This window comes from Pseudorasbora parva, chromosome 4 (genome assembly GCF_024679245.1).
Source record: "Pseudorasbora parva isolate DD20220531a chromosome 4, ASM2467924v1, whole genome shotgun sequence".
Classification (NCBI taxonomy): domain Eukaryota; kingdom Metazoa; phylum Chordata; class Actinopteri; order Cypriniformes; family Gobionidae; genus Pseudorasbora; species Pseudorasbora parva.
In genome coordinates, this window is record NC_090175.1 from 17578926 (window position 1) to 17602638 (window position 23713).

The 23713-nt window shown below is 40.7% G+C and overlaps 1 protein-coding gene across 1 annotated transcript; it reads left to right on the top strand.

Annotated features, from left to right (window-relative positions):
- The first annotated feature begins 344 nt into the window (after nt 1–344).
- Nucleotides 345–3976, top strand: LOC137073942 (mucin-2). Its single transcript, XM_067442649.1, has 7 exons — nt 345–1950; nt 2029–2192; nt 2308–2429; nt 2555–2616; nt 2726–2829; nt 2924–3087; nt 3269–3976. Exons 1-7 carry the CDS (start codon nt 380–382, stop codon nt 3362–3364), a joined length of 2283 nt encoding a protein of 760 aa, XP_067298750.1. The 5' UTR covers nt 345–379; the 3' UTR covers nt 3365–3976.
- The last annotated feature ends 19737 nt before the right edge of the window (nt 3977–23713 follow it).

Here is a 23713-nt window from a genome sequence, read left to right on the forward strand (position 1 = left end):
ACCAAAATTTACAAGTGATTCAGCAACAAAAACTATGTCTGACACCACAACAACTATTAGCGAAACAACAACTGTGTCTACAACAAGCACCCCTCAATCACCACCAACTGTAGCACCAACATTTACAATTGATGAAGCAACAACAACAATCTCTGATACCACAACAACTATTGGTGAAACAACAATGACTTCGGAAACCACAAGTAATCCTCCAACATCTTCAACTGTAGCACCAACCTTTACAAGTGATGCAGCCACAACAGCTATGTCTGACACCACAACAATTATTGGAGAAACAACAACTGTGGCTACAACAAGCACCCCTCAAACATCTTCAACTGTAGCACCAACATTTACAACTGATGCAGTAATAACAACTATGTCTGACACCACAACAACTATTAGCGAAACAACAACTGTGTCTACAACAAGCACCCCTCAAACATCAACTATAGCACCAACATTTACAAGTGATATAGAGACCACAACTATGTCTGACACCAAAACAAGTATTGGTGCAACGACAACAACTTTGGAAACCACAAGTAATCCTCCAACATCTTCAAATATAGCACCAACATTTACAAGTGATGGAGCAACAACAACTATGTCTGAGACTACAACAATGACTCTGGAAACCACAAGTAATTCTAAAACATCTTTATCTGTAGCACCAACATTTATAAGTGATGCAGCAACAACAACTATGTCTGAGACCACAACAACTATTGGTCAAACAACAGCTGTGGCTACAGCAAGCACCCCTCATACATCATCAAATATAGCCACATTTACCAGTGATGCATCAACCACAACTATGTCTGTGGCTTCCGCAATTGTAATGACCCCTCAAACAATATTGGGGATGTCAACAACAGCACCAACCACTGTAATTAATCCATCAAATATGACTATGCCTGAAACCACAACAATACTTACAACAACTGCTACTATTGGTGAGACACAGACAACCAGAACACAGCATCCAACAACAAATACTGTAGCTGAAATCACAACAGCATTTCCATCTTCAGTCATTGATGGGTCAACTACAACCTTGGATTCTGAAACCACACCAACAACCACTTTTTTGAAAGAAACAATAACATTAACCATGACAACAATCGGTGAGACAATGCCCAGAAGCACAATGTCCCCTTCAATAATAGTGGAGGGGTCAACTACAGCACCAACAACTACAATTCAAACAACAATCAGAACTATGCCTGAAACCACAAACACTAATTTTGAAACTTCAAATACAACAGCAACTTTGTTTTCTGAATCCACAATGACTACAAACAACCCAGCAATCACAGTTGGGGCAGAAATGACAAGACTTCCAACTACAAAAACTACTGGGGCAATATCTACAGATTCAGCTTCCACAAGTACAACTATCGCCACACATTTCTCACCTACAACACTAAATACTACAGGCTATTCAACAGTTTCTACTGTTGCTGCCAGCATTTTTGAGACTACAACTTCCATTTCCACAACAATAAATCATCCAACCCCCACTATATTCGCAACTACAACAGCACTTCCAATTGCTGCTACTGGAAAGACAACCACAACTTCAGCTTCTGAAACCACATTGACTACAAATAATTCAACAACTACTTTTGTGACAGAAACCACAAAAGTACTTCCAACTACAACTACTGATGTTATGCTGTTAGTTTCCAAAACATCACATTTCCCCCAAAATACTGCGGTAACTGAGACCACATCAACACATCTTACTTCAGCTATTGTTGAGAGAACTACAGCCATGCCTACATCATCAACTTCCACTGTTACATCAGTCAAGTCAACAACTCAAACCACCATATCAGGAACTATACCATCAAATGTTACTCAGGCTGCAATAACCCAATTCATTACACCTCCAAATCTAAAAGTGACAGAAAGGATATCTCAGAAACCTACAGAAACACCAAATGTGTAAGTGAATACATTTTATTGTGTAAAAGGTAACCATTTTATTAATTCTCTTACTTACCCACCATTATTCTTTTTCAGGTTTGGGAGAGTGATTATTTACATTCGGCTTATATTTATTACACTGGGCCCCATACCAAATGAGGATAAAATAATAAAGTTAGCTAACTCTTTGTTGGACTCACGTCTCAGAATCAAACGAGATCTAAGTACCCCTGTGAGCTTTGTGAATGTTACTTATTCAAGTGAGTTTTCTCTCCTCTGTCCAGTTGACAGTAAACAATTTTCCATATTAATAAAGAGATATGTGCCTACAGTATCATCTAATTTGTATTATATGATTTGTTTTTTCTTTTTAAGAAATTTCTGATACATCATATACCCTGAAGTTTGGTTTTGAAATCAACAATGTTTCCATGTCAGAGAAAACTGAACTCAGGGATAGCACATATAAGTTAATCCAGGACTCTATAAATAAATTGGTGAGTTTGATTTGTATTTAAAATAAGAGTTTTTATCCAGCTTTGATTTGATTAAGCTCAACTTTTACCATCAACTTTAACTATTAATACACAAATTAATTTGTTTCCCTATCTGACCTGTTTAGCTGAACCAGATCCTAACTGACCCCAAAGGTTCTCCTTTTGTGTTCAACGAGGCCAATTTTACGTAAGATTTAAACTAAGAAATGGTTTGATTGGATGTAAAAGAAGAAGCACATTATGTACTTTTTTTAAAAGTGTTTACTTATGTTAATATAATATTAATTTCTCTGCAGGGGTAATTCCACCACTATTGAGGCTGATGTACAGTATGTTTTCTCAGAAAGTGACATCAAGACACCCAGTGCCTTTCTCTCTGCACTTCTTGTGGTTAATAAAGGTATGTTCTTCTGCATATAATACATTTTAATAGTTTTATAACTCTTTGAACTGGAAGGTCTCATTTTAATTATTTTACACCTTCTCATCTCCAGAGACTATTACCACAACTACACCTTCTGCAACAAGAACCACCTTTTACCCCTCATTGCTGAGCACTACAATCATAAACAACAGCACTAGTGCAGCATGGGTGGTGGCCATTATTGTTCCTTGTGCTATAGCCATCATACTTGTACCTTGTTGGATTCTCCTTTGTGTAAGTATCATAAAGGTTTAAAGAAAAATATGCATATTATAATTGAAGTGATTAGTGATAACAGAAACATGATATGCAATTAATTCGATAATTTATCTGTTTTTTAGTTTATAGTTAATTCTAGTCTAATATATAATAACTCTCTCTCTCTCTCTCTCTCTCTCTCTCTCTCTCTCCTTAGTGTTTGCTCTGTGGATGCTGTACCGCATTAAGAAGACGTTGGCACAGAAGACGGTCATACAACGTACAGTACACCACTCGAAACAGCATCTTCTAGAGAACTAGAGACACAAGAAGAGAAACATGTTAGGAAAAACGATTACTGCTTATTATTATCCAAATTGTGACAGAGGTACTTTATGTTCAGATTTATCTTTCCATAATGAATATGAGAATCTTAGAAATTGTATAATACACAATATACTATTTATTATTTTCTTGGACCTGTATTGCTGGACAGACAGGATCTCAAATTGTGATGAATGTAATTTATTTTCAGAAAATGTACTTAATAATTCTAAGGTTTACAAATTTACCTTTTACAATATTTAAATTTGTTTTCAAAATAATTTATTTGATATTACACATTTCATTTTAATGGGCAATATGGATGATGTTTTACCTATTCACACGTTATGCACTTTATGCACAAGACAAATCCTACACCAAGAAAAGTGTAGCACGTCCTTTAAATCACTTCTATTCTAATTTGACAAAATTATCCCACAGCTTATGAGAAAAAAAAAAAAGATTTCACCTTTTATATCATACCCATCATGATTAATGTTTTACCAAATGACTACTGATTATATCAATCAAGCAATCAACTTTATTTATATATCGCTTTTACAATCACAATTGTGTCAAAGCAGCTTCACAGTGTCAAACAGGACAATATTGCAACAAAATTAATTATATAGCATGACACCATGTCTAAATAAAACCTTATGTTGAAAAATACTGTCAAATGAATGGTCTGTTTTTTTTTTGTGTTTACCTTCTGCTCCCTGTACTTTTTGTTTTTCATTGGTCACATGTTCCTTTGCTCTGTTTCCCCGCCACTTATCTGTTTCCATGGTCACCCTCATTAGTCTAGTTTAATTCAGCTGTGTCTAGTTAATTATCTCGGTTCTGTTTGCTATTTAAGTTCATCTTGCCTAATCACTCTGGGTTTGGTCTTGAGTTATGTTTAAGGGTGGTTGGTGGTCTGTTTCAACTTCATTTGAGTAAAAGCCTATCTGTTTGGAAGCCTGTTCAGTTTCCCTATTTGAGACAATCAATCTGATTTTGTTCCTAAATTGTTCTGATTTTGAGATTGTGTGTTTTCCTCATCCAGTCAGAGAAACACAGCCAGTTTCTGTTTCAGTGCCTGCCAGGAGTCTGCTCCAGCCTGCTGCACGACCCCTCAATTTTCCAAAGAAATGTTTTTTGGGGGGCTATATACCTGTGTGGGACACATGTGGGTGGGGCTTTTGATCTGCCAGGGCACCCAGAGACTGCTGATCCGCCATGGCCGTCTGAGTCGCCTGATCCGCCTGATCCATGGCCTCATGACCCTCCTGAGCTGCTGTTACCGCCATGGCCTCATGAGCCAAAAGAGAACATAAACCTTTTGTTTTATTGGCCATCTCGATATTTTTGTGCATTGACCAGCGCCATTAGACCCAAGTCAGACCAGACTAAAAATTGAACAGATTAACCAGAATACTGTTCATCATAATGTTATGTCATGTCTATAGTGCCTTAGTCTAGGATATACACCGATTAGGCACAACATTATGACCACTGACAGGTAAAGTGAAGAACGCAGATTATGTTCTCCATTATGCCACCTGTGGTTCGTACGGGTGCCTGAAATCCTTGAAAGTGCTTGAATTTTGGATAAAGTGCTTAAAAATGCTTGAAATTGTAACTATTTATTTTACAACAAATACATATCTGACTAAATAGTTTGTTAATTAAATGTAAAAATGAAATGTTGGAGAGCCATAGACAGTAAAAGAAAGAGAGCCTATTTCCATGTGTGACTCCATGGGGGCCATGTTGTCGTTTCAATGAACGTTGGCTGAAAGATGCTAAATACGAATTTTGGATCAAACGGGCACAAACCCCACGAAGTGCCTCTTGTAAAGTCTGCAAAAACACTTACAGCTTTTCATTATGGGCGAGTCTGCTCTTTCGAGTCATTTGAGTCACATGAAAGGTGGGCTAAGTCAGACTTTCAAGTAAGCTAACTAAAGTAGTTTACTGTAGCCTACACATTAGCGCCTATTTGTTTAACTTGCGCTATTAACTGCTAGCTAGGAATTCGCATAAGTCACAGAGTACTTATATGTATTTGTGATAATGTAAGATTAGCATGTCCGTTATGGTTCATTTGTGGAATAGGCAGTGAACGTAACGTTAGCCACAAATCCGCAAATTAAAACCTACAAACGTTAGCTCAGTACATAAAAATAGTGTCAGATGGTCATACAAGTAACTTAGTGATGTCAAAAATATTGATATTTTGATATGCATAATGCATCGATAATGAAATTTCCAAAACGATACCTCCCCTCTTTACACTTGTTGGTCTCCTCTCCGGCCGACAGGTTAACCCTCTGAACACTAACGTGCCAACGCGTTCTGCTGGATTTTTCTTTATGACAGTGTGTTAGTGTGTGATCGGTCTGAATTTCGCACAGGATTGCACATAATTCTACAAATTCCCACAGATTTCGCGCTCATACCGTTATAAAGCCGACCTCTGACATAAGTAAATAAAATAAAAAATAGCTCCTTTTCCCAGCTTATCAATGGTCAAATACACACAAAAATGTTACACTGTTCATCTGGGTTTTTAACCATTTGAAGTCAAGCTTTCTTGTGCTGTATGTAAGCTATTGCAACACAATTACCCCATTGTAGAACATGCACTGTAGGCTAAGCATATTTGTGAGATAATTGTATTTGGTAATTGATCAATGTTTTTTTTAAAAAAGCTTAAGCTTTATCATATAAATATAGGCATAACCCAGCAAACACAGCAACGTTGTAAAAACATTTTTTTCACGTTGTGAAAAGGTCGCGATAACGTTTTTATCCGACGCATTTAATACGACAGATGTAGGTTTTCATGTTAATAAAAAGTTTTCACAACGTTCCAGAAACGCACTTATAACATCTTTATCACGTTGCCACGTCTCCTTTTAACGTTGCAGAAACGTTCTTATCACGTTGCTACGTCTTCTTGTAATGTCGCAGAAACGTCTTTATCCCGTTACCACGTCTACTTGCAACGTTGCATAAACGTATTTTTAACGTTTTTATCACCTTACCATATCCTCTCCTTCCAACGTTGCAAAAACATGTTTATAACGTTTTTATCACCTACCACGTCCATATCTCCTTCCAACATTGTAGAGACATACCACGTTCAAAATGGTTCTTCACTTCACACATGCTGTGATCAAAATGTTTTTTTTTTTTTTACTGTTATCTTTAATATAACAACAATATTATAACTGCAGTAAGAAAAATATATTGTGGTCTTTTTAGATCTCTGTAGAATTTGTCAAGGCTAGTCACACGTTATAATATTTCTGTCAATCTATTCAGCTATTAATAACGCTTTTTACATTTCACCTTACCTGTAGGCCTTACCTCTGTTTGTTTCCCATTTTATTAAACTACATAAACATATGTAGTACTAATAATTTATACTACACACAACATTTGTCAGTCATTGTATTTATTCACGCAATATAAAAAGCAATATGATAGAGATTAGTTCACAAAAAAAGAAAAATCTGTCATTTACTCATCCATGCATTATTCCAATCTAAATCTGTATGACTTTCTTTCCTCTGTTAAACACAAAGGGAGGTGTTAATGTTAACCTTAAGTCAGGAGATATTAAGCATAATGTTCCATAATTCACAAAAGAAAGTGAATGGTGAATAAGAAACATTAACTCGAATGTCTAACAAAGTCATACAAGTTTGGAACAACAACAGAAAAGTTAAATGATAACAGCTTTTTCATTGTTAGTAGAGATAATGTAAATTGAAATCCTTGAGATTTTTTTCAAAGACTACAATTAAAGCTCTCATTAATAATAATAAAAAATTCTAAACAGATAAATAAAAATACCGGTATGCCAATAAAACAAAATGGTACAAATAAAGTACAGCACATGCAAATCATGCAATGACTGGCAAATTTAAATAGGAACATTTACAGAAAAATGGATAGAAAAAAAAAAATCAGTGCACAGATGTTATAACAAAAGAGATTAATCTATAAAATGTAAATTCTCATTTTAACTAGTTACAGATTATTTTATTGCAATTATTATTATACTGCAATCTAATTTATTTTTGCACTAAAACCAATGCTTATATTTTAAGGATTTTTTTTCAACACAAATTATAGATAAGGCATCCAAAATACAAATTATAACTTATTAATAAATATTATTATGAGACAGTGCGACACACGTCATAATATGAATGCCACGCTCACCGGGGGGAAAACGTACTCGGTTACTTTCGCAACCTCGAGAGAGGGAACAAGTATTGCGTATGGGAAAAACTCCTTTTCTCGAGAATATGAAGCACAACTTTATTAATAAAGGTATCTATGTAAAGCGCAGTGCAGCACGCACACAGCCTTAGTGTGCAGACGAGCGTGTTTGACACAGGCTAGTTGACTGCAATATTTCATCTCCAGTCACTTAACTAAGGGAACTGGGAGAATGTAAGGAAGTGCGGGTGGTATGGAAGCCATTCTACAATGCCGTTATGCTCTAGTCTAGACTGAAAGTGCGTGTGCAGACAAGCGTGTTTGACCATAGGCTAGTTGACTGCAATAATACATCTTCAGTCACCTGAACCAAGGGAACTGGGAGAGTATAAGGAAGTCCATGGTGTAATCCGGCCGCGGCGGGATTTATTTGTGATTTTGTAGGGCTGAATTAACAGTGCACACTGTGTAGTGGACACATTGTCTACAGTGTAAAAACCTCTTCAGCCGCCTGAATAAAGGGGACTGGAAGTGATAGAGTGAAAAAAGACCTAGCTTGGCAGCCATATATTTGATGCCCTTATGCTCTGACAGTGAGCGCGTGCTATGAAGTAAGTCGCACTCTAGTCAGCGCTGTGGAAGGGGTGCGCACTATCATGACAAGGCAGCCATTACAACTTCCTTGGCAGTAAGCGTGCGCCGCAGCGAGAACGTTCTTGACATACCCAACAGCCTGAGTTCGCTCGTCTAAGTTACTCTAGTATTCTCTGTCCACAGCGGTTCTTAGCGCGACAGAATGAGAGAAGAGGAAGAGTGAGGAAAGCTGCGTCTGTCCGCGGCACTTCTTCAGCACGGCGGCGGCAAAATGTGACGAGAGCTTCGGTTTCGAGTTTGTTTATACACTCTAGTATTCTCTGTCCGCGGCTGTTCTTGGCGCGACTGAATGAGAGAAGAGAAAGAGTGAGGTAAACTGCGTCTGTCCGCGGCGCTTCTTCAGCATGACGGCAGTGAAGAGAGCTTCAGCTCGAGTTTGTTTATTTACTCTAGTATTCTCTGTCCGCGGCGGTAGTGCGACTGAACGAGATTAGAGGAAGAGTGAGGAAAACTGTCTGTCCGCAGCGCTTCTTCAGTACGGCGGCATAGTGACGAGAGCTTCAGCTTGAGTTTGTTTATTTACTCTAGTATTCTCTGTCCGCGGCGGTAGCGCGATTGAACGAGAAAAGAGGAAGAGTGAGGAAAACTGTCGGTCCGCGGGGCTTTTTCAGCACGGCGGCATAGTGACGAGAGCTTCGGCTCAAGTTTGTTTATTTATTCTAGTAGTCTCTGTCCGCGGCAGTAGCGCGACGAAACGAGAGAAGAGGAAGAGTGGGGAAAAACTCTTGTCTGTCTGCGGCGTTTCTTCAGCATGGCGTTATAGTGACGAGAGCTTTAGCTCGAGTTTGTTTATTAACATTCTCTCTCCGCGGCGCTTATTTAGCGTGACAGAATGAGAGAAGAGGGAGAGTGAGAAGAGCTCCGTCTTTCCGCGGCGCTTATACGGCGCGGCGGAACGAGAGAGTCCTCGCATACAACAAGCCTGTAAGCTCTTAGAAGTGGCATTGCAGCGGCAACACACACACACACTCAACATAGACACACAGAATAAAGGATATTTAACGCCGGATGGCGCAGCTGGAACGCAGGTGGCTGAAGGCGGAGACTCGGAGGGAAACCGGCGTCCTCAGGGCTGCAGGGATGTTCCGGGGGTTGCTTTTCAACGGCGGTTTGCTTGATTCCGGAGGTCAGCGACGGTGTCGCTGAAGGAGATAAAATCTGACACCTATGGTGAATCAGGGTCTTACATAGCCTCCTGTATGCTAAAATAAGCCCCTTTTTCGGCGGTCTCTTTGGAGCGCCCCCATTGGTTTGCTCCTCTCAGCCGCCTCACCATAGGTTCCTGCAGTTGCCGCGGCCCGGCCAATCAGAGTGCTCCTCGCGCCGGGCTATTGCTGTGCAGCTGCACTGCGCTTTACATAGATACCTTTATTTATAAAGTTTTGCTTCATATTCTCGAGAAAAGGAGTTTTTTCCATACGCAATACGAGGAACCTCTCGAAAGGGAACAAACCGTCTCCATTGACTTTCTATTGCAGGAAGCGGCCTCTTTGTTGTTTCAGACTTATTACAAAAAAAAAAAACAATGTCTCAAAGCTGATATGTGACAAGGTGTACAGAAAACAAGCTAAAAACCCTAGGAACGAAAACCCAGAAGTTTTTATAAGCTGTTGACCCAAAAAACGAGTGTTTAAGGACTAAAGTGGATAACAGGCACTTGAGAAGGAGCGCAACATGCTATATTACTGTCACAGTTCATGAATCTGCTGTCTCTCTCTCGTCTTGTGAACTGTCTGTGGGCGTGGTCACTGATTAGCATCAGCAGCGCCAGCTGGTTGTCATCAGTGTGTGTCTTTATATGTTCAGTAACTGGTGTCTCATGTTGTCAGATCGTTGTGGTTCCTGTGTGTTCCTGCTGTTCCCGCTGTTCCCGATCCCTGGAGTTTGCTTGTTCTTTGTCGTCTGCTTGTTCCACTCAGCACCGGGATAAGAGCACTGCACTTGGATCACTCACGGGATTGGAGCACCTTCACCACGCTGTCTACCAAGGTCCCTGCGTTCGTTGTCATCGTCTTGTGGCCGTCTGAACCTGTGTTCTTCGTGGCTTGTGCCAATCTAATAAAGAGCTTTTGCATTTGCATCCACTGTCTGTGTATCATTACAATTACACTGAGAACTACACACACTGGAGGGGAAAGTAATCAGCGACAGGAAATATAATATATAAAACTGGCATTTGGATATTTGACAAAATGTTTACTGCACATGTAGGCATACTGAGTGTCAGGATCCCAAAATTGACCCATTCTTCTTGCTGAAGCTTCACGTCTTACTGCCTGTATCCACTTTTGTCCTTAAATGCTCGTTTTTTGGGGTCGACAGCTTATAAAAACTTAGTTATGTGTTTTTTAGCTTGTGTGCTATACACCTCGTCACATATCAGCTTTTAGACATTGCCCTGTTTTCTGTAAAAGAAAAGTAAAAGAAGACGAGGTGACCGCTTCACGCAATACAAAATCGATGGGCGTGGCCTAAATACACTCTGTCTCTATTATTGTTCAATAAATAATATTTTATAACATTGGCATACCTGATTTTGAGAAACAGTCAAGTGTTTTAGGCTGTTTCACACTGGTACACTAAATACCGTAGATGTATTATAGCAAACAAAGTTTAGTCATGTTCCTGAGTAATATCTGCATGCACCTAATTCTGCAGAGGACATATAATACACCATTAGACAGCAATCCATATGAGAGAGAAGTCTGGTGTGGAAGGTAGCTCTGGAACCGACTTCTGTCCAGGATTTCACAACATAAAATCCATCTTCACAAACTGCCCTGAAATACAATTCAAACATCAACAAGGATTGTTATAAATATATTGGCCCTCATTTATCAATCTTGCGTAGAAACGGGCGTATATGTTGGTGTAAGATTATGCTTACACTCCTCTCACCGCCTGATTTATGAAACTGTGCAAAACTCTGCAATCCAGGTGTACGCAATACTTGCCTTTGATAAATGCCGTGGCTGAAACCGATCATTTATAGAATAACACGCCCCTATCCGCTTGTTAAGTCGTGACGTAAGGAACACCGTTTCCGGGTCCAAGCCTCAACTCGTTTCACTTGAGAATGCCATCGACGCCCGTTTATGAGCGCTATTTATTCATATTAAACATCAAACGTTTAAAAAAGTTTAACATTTTAAATACTTACAGTCTACACAACAGTCTCTGTGCTCACAGCATCACATACAGTAATATTTTAATGATTTTAAAAAGATGAATCACTGTCTGGCCATCTGGAATTTTGGTATGGAGAGAAAGGTTATGATTATAGCTTTTTTGTAGTATTACACCACATTGTGTGTGTATATTAGCACCGTTTGTAGATTTTCTTGTGAAAATAGAGCGTTTGGACCCGAAAGGACTGCCGCGTGACGTCAGTCTTAACAACCGGATATAGTCTCTCCCTCCCCCACGCTCTCTTTTTACGCCATGGACACACGGAAGACGGCAAAGAAGCGAAACGTCTCAATCATCTTACTAGTCCACTAGTCAGGGCACTGATCAGGACATAAGTCAATGGGCTGACTCCCTGATCAGTGCCTTGACAACTGAACTAGGGAGCTGATTAAGACGCAGCAGCCCCGCGGCTGACACGCAACAGAAATGCCACGCTCACGCCACGCTTGCAGGCAAAATCGATATTATGTTGTTTTTTACAATTAGGCCTATATCTGCATTTAGTTTAACCTACAGACTTTCAAACATGAACATGTCATTTATTAATATGTATTCGTGTCAAAATGACATAAAATCAGCTTTTTTCTTTGTCTACTACCGGTAACAGTTGTCATCCACATTATAGAGACACTCGCGCTCCTTCCACAGCTGAATAAGTATTTCTTCCGTGGTGGAGTTACACTTTTTTGATCCTGCTGGTCTCCATTTCTTGTTTGTTGATTTTCCTTGGCTTGTAGTCAGTGATTTCCGGTTTCAGTAGCGATGCGTCATGTGTTCTAAAATTGGCTCAAAATATCAAACATGTTTGATATCCTCAGACTGGATGGAATCAAAATCTGAAGCTAAAAATCGGAGTCTATGACCATGATATACTACGTGATTTTTCATAGAATCTATTGGCTCAAATCTGCAGACTGGCTCTGACTTTTGTCAACTAGCGTCAACTTGTTCAGATTCTAAATCGGGGGGATATCGGGTAGTGTATTTCAGCCTTTAGGAATAGTTTTTCTGTGCATTTTCGCACTAACTCAAAACGTGCGTACATCACCTCTGGCGCTGTACCTCTGGAGCTGGCGTAGGATTTGTGCGTGCCGTACACCAACGTCCATATTCATAAATCTCAAAGTCACCGTGGGTTTGGGTGTACGCAAGGTGTACGCTGGAAATTTGGTGTTCGCACTTTTGATAAATGAGGGCCAATGTGAGGTTCGTACATTCACAATGCTCATTTGGCCTCGGTGGTGAAGTGTGCAGAAAATTCTGCCGGACTGAAATGTAGTCTTTTAGTCATACCCTTCTTATACTAATGGTAACAACTTTATAACACAACAATGATTCACTCTCAAAACTACCTCTTGTTAATACTGCAAATACCACGTAGAGTCAAACATGGATGAAATCACAGAATCCAGTCACAAATGGAATTTACTGTATTAAGCAGAACGTTACAGAATTTGGAAATATTTTTTATGTATAAATCAAATTAAAGGGCTCTACAATGAATCAGATATTGATACAGACTAGTGTCTGAATATTAAAGCTCAAAAAGACTGGAACTGAAATCTGAAGTGTTTGTTCTGCCATGTCTATAGTATGTGAATGAGCACTGCAGTTTTAACTACTACTACTTAAACCAAAGCACACCAGACACTCGTGATGATTTCAGTGTCCACTGTCTCCCTATACATATGCACACATGAACTTCATCTGCAAAGTTGATCTCAAAGTTACTTCATGAACATTTAACCATTTAATTTGCTAGAATGATCAACATATACAGGAATGTATGCATGTATGTTTTACTTACAAGTCAGATGGTTCATAGTGCTGGACGGCCATCAGAATCTAGGAACATAAACAATTTGTCACAGAGCCAACAAGTGGTAACTTATACAATGTCACTCAGGTAGGTTTATTAGAAATAAATAAACTAGAGCATAGGTGAAAATGCAGCAAAAAATGATTAATATACAGGATATACAATATATAATATCGTAAGATACCAGAATTTACGTTTAGGTTTTACAGATGCATGGTTATATACGAGGTCAATACTTGTTTACTATAAAAGATCAAACATGTTTAAAATAGCGCATGTGAGTGACGTCACCGATTAACGTAAAGTGCAAACTGTTTGGTTAAATACTTAAATTAACGTTCCTTTCATTCAACCATTGACAAATGGCCAGCAAAAACTCGTATCTACACATATTATTTGATTAAAAGCCCAAATGTTCATACAGTTAGCCTAACTTACCTCTTAGCCTAACGGTTAAGACGCTAACGGACTTTTTCCGAAGACACTAAACCATTTCTTTAATGTAAATATTCAACAGAAGCATGTAAGAAAGTGTCAAGAACAGTTGTATGTATTATATGTGTAATATTAGGGACTAAACTTACCTGAAATTAGTGAAAACAACAGTGGCAGACGGAGCTTTGCTGCTTGTTGTCAGACGAGCGATGCCCCGTTTCCATGGTAATGGAACATTGGCTGAACACGTCAACACGTAATTTGTGCAGTGTTGCGTTTACAAGAATACATACATCTAGAATTAAAACATTGCATACTGAAGTATAATGTCCCGATAGTTGATTACGTAGGCCATCGTTCAAGCGGAAACTGCAGCCTATGCCTACATAAAACTGTAAATGGAATGAGAATGAAAGCTTGTATAATATAATATAATATAATATAATATAATATAATATAATATAATATAATATAATATAATATAATAATATATAATATAGGCATAATATAATTTAATATAGGCCTACTATAATATAATATAATATGATATAATATAATATAATACTCTAATATAGCTTTGCTATCAGTTAAATATTCACAACATTGATATCGAATGCTCAGCTCTGCATACATCAGCCTCATCTGTTCGATCAGCCACTGAATCGTTTATGTTAAAATGTTACTGTCACGTTCTGTTTGTGAAAAATATACAAACACTGTTGGAGGTTTGGCATATCGTTGTATTTTGGTACTGTCATGACGTTTTTAAAACGTTTTATTCCAACGTGCAGATAACGTTATTTTAACACCTGAATAAAACGTCTACCAAAAGTTGTAGTTTGGTCTAGTTTTGTTTTCGTAGTAAACAAACGTGATATTTAATTTTTTCTGACTAGGCTAGGCTATAAGAAAACGTCCCAGGTAGGCCTATTTTCACAACGTTTTATTTTGGGTAGGGCCTACATTGTTTTTCTATTTTTAAAAAAACTCAACATTACCTAATTGCAACCAAAATACAACGTTGTGGAAAGTTGTAAAAACGTTTTGTGTTTGCTGGGAATTTACGGGTGGGACATGTCCCCACCACTTTTTTAAAACAACTTGCTTCACGGATGAACCTAACTAATACAAACAAAACATCTCTGGTTAACTAGAAGAGTATCATTTTGTTCGTTTGTTAAATAAGATGCGATCTGGCGCTCGTTGCCGCTGTAATCATCAGTGGTGCAGATTTCTCTCGCGGCTCATGCAGCAGTCTTCACACAGACGAGCGCTTTATAATCTATTTCTAATTTATGTTAAAGTATAATCTGAATTGTACATTAAGCTCAATTGTATCACCCCGTAGCACAAATGTAAGCTGCTCATCCCAAATAAGGGCAGTGACGTCAGTGGCGTCCATGGGGTTTCCTTGAGTGTGCCGGGCGAGAGAGAAACACCTGTGTCAAATTAGTAATTAGAGATTAAAGCTATAAAGGTATGATGCTTTTGTTGTTTGGGAGGGCTTTTTCTGTGAGTGCTGCTGAGTTCCTTGCCGAGGCTGCCGTGTCGGGACGTGGGCTGAGGATTGTTCCTGTTGCGTGCGAATAGCTGGGAGGGATAGTTTGTAGTATTGGGGTTTTCCCCTACTAAGTTGGGCGGCCGCCGTTGATTTCCCCGAACGCTGTATCCCACGTCCGGTAGCGGGTAAGGAAGCCAGCAGCCCAGCAAACAGGGGACGTCCCCCGGACGTTGCGAACGTCCGTTTAGGTCCGCAGTAGGTCCGGGTTGTAACGTTCGCTGACGGACGTTCGGCGGACGTCCGCATTTGGTCCGCTTTGTAACGTTCGCTCGCGGACTTTCGGGGGACGTCCGCATTTGGTCCGCGGTGGAACGTTCGCTCGCGGACTTTCGGGGGACGTCCGCATTTGGTCCGCGGTGGAACGTTCGCTCGCGGACTTTCGGGGGACGTCCGCATTTGGTCCGCGGTGGAACGTTCGCTGGCGGACGTTCCGAGGACATTTTGTTCAGGCCAGTTCGCGAACGTCCCTATTTCGTCCCTCAATGGCATGCCATTTCCATAACAACACTTGCAAAATCCAGCCGCCCCAAATCTGCCTTTTATCAACAACCTGACACTTTGTAACTCAGACAAACGGAAAATTGTACTAAAATAAACCCATATTGTATTTTAAAAGGGGATTTAGTTATTCCTTAAAATGTGAAAAAATGGAAAGTGTTTGCAAAAAATGTTTTTTTTTTTTTTGTAGATTGACAATATATTGCAAATAAGCAAGGCCTAGTAAAATATGATCTAAATAGCTATTGCAAATAACTTTCGTGTTACTAACTTATCAATATCACTAATGAAAGACGTCTTCAAATCACGAGTTTGTTTTATAATTTGAACATATAAATACGATACCCTTCAATAATATTAATAGGACATAGGCTACAATTTATTATGTATTTCACATGCATGAGAAAAATTAAGGTTGAATCTCCGGATCTGAATCGACTTCAACAGATGAATGCATTCAATGAAAACGTGAAGAATGAAAAAGCACATTCCTGGAAAGAAGGTGGAAATAACACAGGTAAGAAAAATAACATTTTCCTACCCATTTACTTGTCAAATTGTTGGTCAGATGAAGGCGATTGGTTTTATTCAAAGAAAGGCTATTTTAAGAAGAACATTTTAATAACTGCATTTAAGACTTTTAATTCAGCTTAAATAACAACACACACACACACACACACACACACACACACACACACACACACACACACACACACACACACACGTCTGGTGCGCTATCTGTCTGGGGACTCACCATAGATGTAATGGTTTTTATGCTGTAAACCATATTCTGTCCCCCTACACTGCCCCTGCCCCTGAACCTACCCATCACAGGAAACTTCCTGCATTTTTACATTTTCAAAATAACTCATTATGTATGATTTATAAGCTTTTGTACCCATGGGGACCTCAATTTAAGTCCCCACAGTGACACGAGTCCCCATGAGTCTGTGTGCATTCAGGTTGAAGTCCCCAGCAGGCTAGAAAAACATGTACACACACACACACACACACACACACACACACACACACACACACACACACACACACACACACACACACACACACACACACACACACACACACACACGAAGAAAAAAGTGAAATATAGCCTGCACTGGGAGATACAAGCAAGAGTCGATCAAATGCGCCTAACCGTGTGACGTCATTGTTTGAGGTACGCGCAGCACGTATCCATGGCAACGTTTAGCTGCGTAGAGAGAGTTAACGGTCCTGCCGGATTCCCTCAGCTTAGAAGCGGCTTTTAGTTCTCTTTCGTCGTCGAAAAAGGTATTTATAATTTTAGATTAGTAGACATTTTAGCTATCATAACAATTGTTAATCTTGTAAAGTTTAAAATATGACAATTTCACATTTTAAAAGGTTTCCTTCGTGTAGTAAGTTAACGTTACAGCTGCAAACCGTTAACGTTAAGTTATGCTAACACTTTTTAAAACTGAAATGAGACAACTTTATCTGATATTGACAAATATAGGGCTTAAATATCGAACTTTCCAAAGTAAATACACACTGAGGCAAAAGACAAAAGCCTAAATTGGGACGGCCTGATGTTATCCTGGACCATGGTCTAACGAAATCAAGTTTTTTTTCAATGGACAAACGATGACACTAATAGTATTAGTCATATAAGATAATAACACTACTGAATGTGTTCATTTTGTTGTTTTAGGTTAGAAGCCAACGAGAAGAATTGCCATCGGACTGCAGTTACACAGCTGACGACCAGAGACGCGCGTGTGCGCGCACACACAGCTGCCTGCGCGTACACCATGGTTTACACACGAACACCCATGGAAAGAGCACACCACCTTTACAGTTGTTCAAATAAAATAAATATATTTTGTTCGTTACAATTCCTACGTGTCTGTTTACTTTGGTTTCCCGAAATGCAAAATAAAATCGAATAAAACGATGGTAAATAGAAAGTCCCATAAACGTCCTGAATGGCCGCTTGACGTCCTGTAAACGTCCCCGTGAATGTCCGGAGGACGTCTTTGAGGACGTCCGCGGGACGTCAAGAGGACCCTACACATGGACGTCCGGGGGACGTTCGCGGAGGCCATTTAGGGGACGTTCTGGGGACCTTTTTTTGTTAGCTGGGAGTACACTTTTATTTTCACCGCTGTAGTGTTTGATGTGTTTTTTAATGTATTGAGATATATATATATATATGTAGCCTATGGTGGTTGTATTGCCGGGGAGACTTATTTCATGTGTGTGCCAATATTGGTCCCCCGGCGCTTTTTGTCTGTAAAGTGAGCGTGTGTGTGCAGGGGGTTTGAGGGCAGGTTATTATCTCCTAACGCTCCTGTAGGTTATACAGCTCGACGAAGGCTATGTATTTGGCCCGAGTGGTATCGATGGTCTGAGTGATATTTGGTGTGTATTTATTGGTGTTATTTAATGAATTGATTATTTATGCTACGGTGAGGTTTTGCGGTGTAATGAAATCATGCATGTATTGTGATCCTAGGAATTAATTGAATGGGTGTTTTTTATAATAACTGTTGAGACCCCGAGTTAAATATGTTCCTGCTTGTTGATGTTGTATTCTTCTTATAGTTAACCTTGCTGGGTATTAGTATTATCAATTAACAAATTTCCAGTGAATTGTACCTATCTTGATCATGTTAACCTGGCGCCCCCTGAGTTTTAATACCATTGTCCATGAATAAAATTGTTATATTTTCTCTCTTGAGTACTTGAGTGTTTTCTTGGTTATTGAGCCCACAGTAAATTCATGGTCCAGTAGAGAACCTGTGAATTAACCTTTCGTAGTAATTGGGGGTGGGTTACAACTTGGCGTAGTTTTGGCAGTCTGGACTGTGGGCAGTATCCAAGAAAATGTCAACTACACAACAATCAGAACCGTTATCTTCTACATTGAGTGAGCAGCAGCAGAGAGTAGATGGTTCACCTGACAGGGGTCAGAATCCAGTGACGAATTCAAATATGGTTATGTTTCCTTTGATGATGGGGGCACATTGGTGTCAAAAATTTAACGGAGATCAAAGAGCGCAGGGGAATAATTTTCAGGATTGGTATAATATGCAGACATCAATGTTCAATATGTACCCCTTTTCTGAGGCGCAAAAAGTCTCAGCTTTGATAAATAATTTGGATGGTGAAGCAAAGAGGGAAGTGTTAGCTTTGTCAGTAGCACAGCGTACGACAGCTGAACAGATATTGTTATTCTTGAAAAATAGCTATGGAGACATAGTCCCCCTTGCAACCCTTCGGGCCCAGTTTTTTACTCGGAAACAAAGGACAGATGAGAATGTTAGACAGTTTGCATTGGCACTTCAGGAATTAAGTAATCGGTTGGAGAATAGGAATGATAGTACAATTGTGGGTGACGTCTTGCGTGATCAATTTATTTTAGGGCTCTGTGATGCAGGACTGCGTCGGGAACTTCGGGGTATGGTTAGAGCAGTCCCTGGGAGTTCTTTTGTAGAAGTTAAACAAGAAGCTATTCTTCGAGCAGAGGAGTTTGGGGAGGTGAGGCAGGCAGTAGCCGCAACAGTACAGTTAAAATCAGTCCCAGATACGTCAAAATTAGTTGAAGAGATTAAACAGGAGGTTTTTTTGCAGTTAAGAGGAGAGATAAAGGATATGGTTGCTGGAATGATTAATGAAGTGCGTGAGGGAGTACAGACTTTGAGGCCCAATAGTGATAATGCAAGACCAAGGTATGAGTTTAGGAGGGGTCAAAGAAGCTCAGATCAATTTGACCATCAAGGAAGGCCGATCTGCCGACGTTGTAAACAAGTGGGGCATATTGAAAGGCGTTGTGGGGTTGTAGAGGGAGCTCAGGGGCCTTTAAACTTGTAAAACCCACTGTACAGGCCCAAACAGTGGGTACAGGGGGTAGTGGCCAATCAGAAAAGAAAGATAATTTAATAGGACAATGTCCAGTTGTTGAAGTGATGATACAGGGGGTTAAAACGCCTTGTTTGATTGATACGGGGTCACAAGTAACTACATTGACTGAAAGTTATTTTAAGAAATATTTTGAGACTAGAGGGCCAACAATGTACCCACCCATCCAAAAGTTTAATCTGGTGGCTGCGAATGGGTTAGTTATTCCATATATAGGATATATTGAGGTGGATTTGAATATATGTGGGAAGGTTATACCAAAAAGGGGAGTGTTGATTGTTAAAGACTCAAATGGATCATCACATCCAGGACTGATTGGCATGAATGTGATTAGAGAGTGCAGAGATTTCCTTATGACGCAGACTGGGGATAACGGGGTGGGATCTGAAAGTGAACTGCAGGTCAAGGTGTGGCATCAGATGTTTTCGGTGTGTGACGATTTGTTAAAGTTTGCTGATGAGACAGGACAGATAAGTTCAATTTACTGGCCGCAGGGACGACGAAAGATGATACCAGCACAGTCAGAAATGGTGATAGAGGCACGTGCTCGTGTACGACCTGACGGGAAGGATTATGTGGGTCTGGTAGAACCTTGTCAAGATGCATTGCCGGGCCAGTTATTGGTAGCCAGATCATTGAGCACAGTTTCTAAAGGGAGAGTTATGGTTAGAATTCTAAATCTTTCCCCAGTCCCAGTGACTCTTTTTCAGCGTTGTCGAATAGGGCAGATTTTTGATGTTGACTTGTGTCCGAGTCGGAAAAGGGATGTAGAGTTAAGACCATTGGATGATGAGACTGTGGAGGTGGGGGTAAGGCAGAATAGAGTGCAGAATGTAGAACAGGAGCAGGTGTTTGGGCCAGTAGCTGTCCCATTAGATCCATTGCAATTTAGTACTGAACAACAAGATATGATTGCCAAATTATTATTCAAACACCAGAAAGTTTTCTCAGAACATGATGAGGATTATGGGTGCACTGATAGGGTTTTACATGTGATACCAACAGGTGATGCAGCCCCAGTTAGAGAACGGTATAATAGGATTCCACCAAAATTGTACCAAGAAGTACGGGGACTTTTGAGTAACATGCTGGAAAATGGTATTATTAGGGAGAGCTTTAGCCCTTGGGCAGCGCCTGTAGTGCTTGTCAGAAAGAAGGACGGCACCCTTCGTTTCTGCGTGGACTACAGGCGGTTGAATAGTGTAACCCATAAAGATTCATATCCCCTCCCCAGAATTGAAGAATCGTTGGCTTCATTGAAGAAATCTAGAGTTTTTTCAACATTAGATTTGGCACATGGGTACTGGCAGGTGGGGGTGCACCCAGCTGACAAGGAAAAGACTGCCTTTGTGACCCCTATGGGGTTGTATGAATTTAATCGGATGCCAATGGGGCTTTGCAATGCCCCAGGAACATTTCAGAGACTGGTTGAAAGTTGCCTGGGCGACCAAAATTTTGAAACATTATTGCTCTATTTGGATGATATAATTGTCTTCTCTCCTTCTTTTGAGGCCCACATTGCCCACCTGGACCTGGTCTTCAGCCGCCTGGAGAACTTCGGTTTGAAAGTTAAACCCACTAAGTGCTTTCTCTTCCAGCATGAAGTGCATTATTTAGGTCATGTGATTGCAGAAGGAGGGGTGTCACCAGACCCAGAGAAGTTGCAAGCAGTGGAGGCCTGGAACACCCCTCAGAATATTACTCAGTTGCGGGCTTTCTTGGGCTTAGCAGGCTATTATAGACGTTTTATTAAAAACTTTGCCCAGATTGCAGCACCCTTGAACTCAATGATGTGGGGGACCTCAAAACGACGTACCCGACCGGTCACAGGTAAACAAGACCGCTGGGCATGGGGAGAGGCACAGGACATGGCATTTATGAAATTAAAGGAGAGTCTTCTACAAGCACCCATATTGGCTTATGCTGATTTTCAGTTGCCATTTCTGTTGTACACCGACGCCAGTCAGACAGGATTGGGAACAGTGCTGGCACAGGTACAAGAGGGGAGGGAGAGAGTGATCTCCTATGCAAGCAGAAGTCTTCGCCCAACAGAGAGAAATGATAAAAACTACAGCTCATTCAAACTAGAACTGTTGGCGTTAAAATGGGCCATAGTAGAAAAGTTTAGGGAATATCTTGCTGTATCTCCCTTTACTGTTTTTACAGATAATAATCCATTGGCTCATTTGAATACAGCAAACCTGGGTGCAGTGGAGCAACGATGGGCAGCACAGCTCGCAGGATTTCAGTTTGAGGTGCGTTATAGACCGGGGCGGACAAATGGAAACGCAGATGCCCTCTCCAGGTGGCCGGTGAATGAGACATCTTGTGAGACTACAGAGGATGGGATAGCTCCATGTGGTGAGGGTGGATATGTAGCATCGGAAGTGGTCCGTGCCTGTGTTCAGGCCTTCGTTCCAGCAAGTAAAGATGTGGAGGAGGGCCAGGAGATTGAGGCAGGGGCACAAATGAATCAAGAAGACCGAGTTGGCCCCAGCCTGCTGGCCGAATGGGTAAAAGCACAGCGGAATGATCCAGTGGTGTCACGATTGTGGGTCTATATGGACAGAGGGAGAGGGCCTGTTCCAAAAGAACGAGCAGCTGAAGATCGGTCTACTCAAGTGCTGTTGCGACAGTGGGCCCGCCTCTGTGTGAGTCAAGGACTGCTGTGCAGGGAGGTATGTGATCCAAAGACATTTGACAAATGGAAACAAATAATTGTACCTCAGTATCTGCAGAATCAAGTCCTGGAATGGGTGCATGACCACGCAGGACACCTGGGAGTGGAGAAGACCCTAAGCTTGGCTCGTCAACGTTTTTTCTGGCCAGGGCTGGCACGAGGAGTGGAGAAGTGGTGTCTCCAATGTGTCCGTTGCAACCTGCATAAGACTCCAGCCAACAGAGTGAGTGCCCCTCTTGTATCTATACGGTCAGAATACCCTCTACAGATTGTCTCTGTCGACTTTTTGTCATTGGAGACTGCACGCAGTGGAATGTGTAATATTTTAGTAATGATGGATCACTTCACTCGTTACGCAGTGGCAGTGCCAACTTTGGACCAAACAGCAGTGACTACCGCAAAGGTGTTGTGGGAACATTTTATACAGCCTTTTGGGGGGTTTGATCAGTTGCACTCTGACCAGGGCCCCAATTTTGAATCAAAGGTTATCAAGGAGCTATGTTCATTGTACAGCATCACTAAGTCTCACACAACGCCCTATCACCCTGCAGGAAACGGACAGTGTGAACGCTTTAATCGGACATTGCTAAGTATGCTGGGTACATTAAGGGACGATCAAAAAGAGAACTGGGACCAGTATGTGGCAGAGTTGGTACAGGCCTATAATAATACACCTCATTCCTCTACAGGATATGCCCCTTACTTTCTAATGTTTGGCCGCCATGCGAAATTGCCCATTGATGTGATGCTGGGCCGAGGAGAGGAATTTTCAGGGACAGCGGGCAGCTGGGTGCATCATCACCATAAAAGATTAGCGATTGCTTATAATCAAGCCAGAAAACAGGTCCAGAAGGCGCAGTCTCATCAAAAGAAGGGTTTTGACCGTAGAGTCAAGGGGGAACCTTTGTTGGTGGGCCAGAGAGTAATGGTGTTAAATAAGAGGGCTAGGGGACAAGGTAAATTGGATGATAAATGGGAACGGAATGTATATATAGTTACGTCACAACCGAATCTTGATATACCTGTTTATGTGGTTAAGCGGGAAGGGGTTGATGATGACGGGCGGGTGTTGCACTGTAATATGTTAAGCCCATGCAAGTTTGAAATTGCCTTGCCCCTAGAGGGGAAAGAAGTAGAGGTTTTGCCTCCTGATTCTGTTAATCCTGTGAACAGTAATTGGTGTGTGTATCCTTTGGTGGGGGGATGTTTTTCAGAGTTGCCAGCACCCGTACAGAAGGATGGCAAAATCGCCCATAATATGGACATTGATGAGACAACATTGCCGATCGTACAGGGGGAAGGTCCCTCTACCCCAAATGCATCACAGGTTGAGGGTGTAAGACGGTCCACTAGAGCCACGAAGGGCCTGTTACCTCAACGGTAT

What these genes read in the sequence shown, in the direction of transcription:
- LOC137073942 (XM_067442649.1), top strand. Translation starts at nt 380, where the DNA reads ATGTCTGACACCACAACAACTATTAGCGAAACAACAACTGTGTCTACA. An exon ending in ACTTCTTGTGGTTAATAAAG is followed by an intron (nt 2,830 to 2,923) that starts GTATGTTCTTCT and finishes TCTCATCTCCAG; the next exon opens with AGACTATTACCACAACTACA. An exon ending in CTTGTTGGATTCTCCTTTGT is followed by an intron (nt 3,088 to 3,268) that starts GTAAGTATCATA and finishes CTCTCTCCTTAG; the next exon opens with TGTTTGCTCTGTGGATGCTG.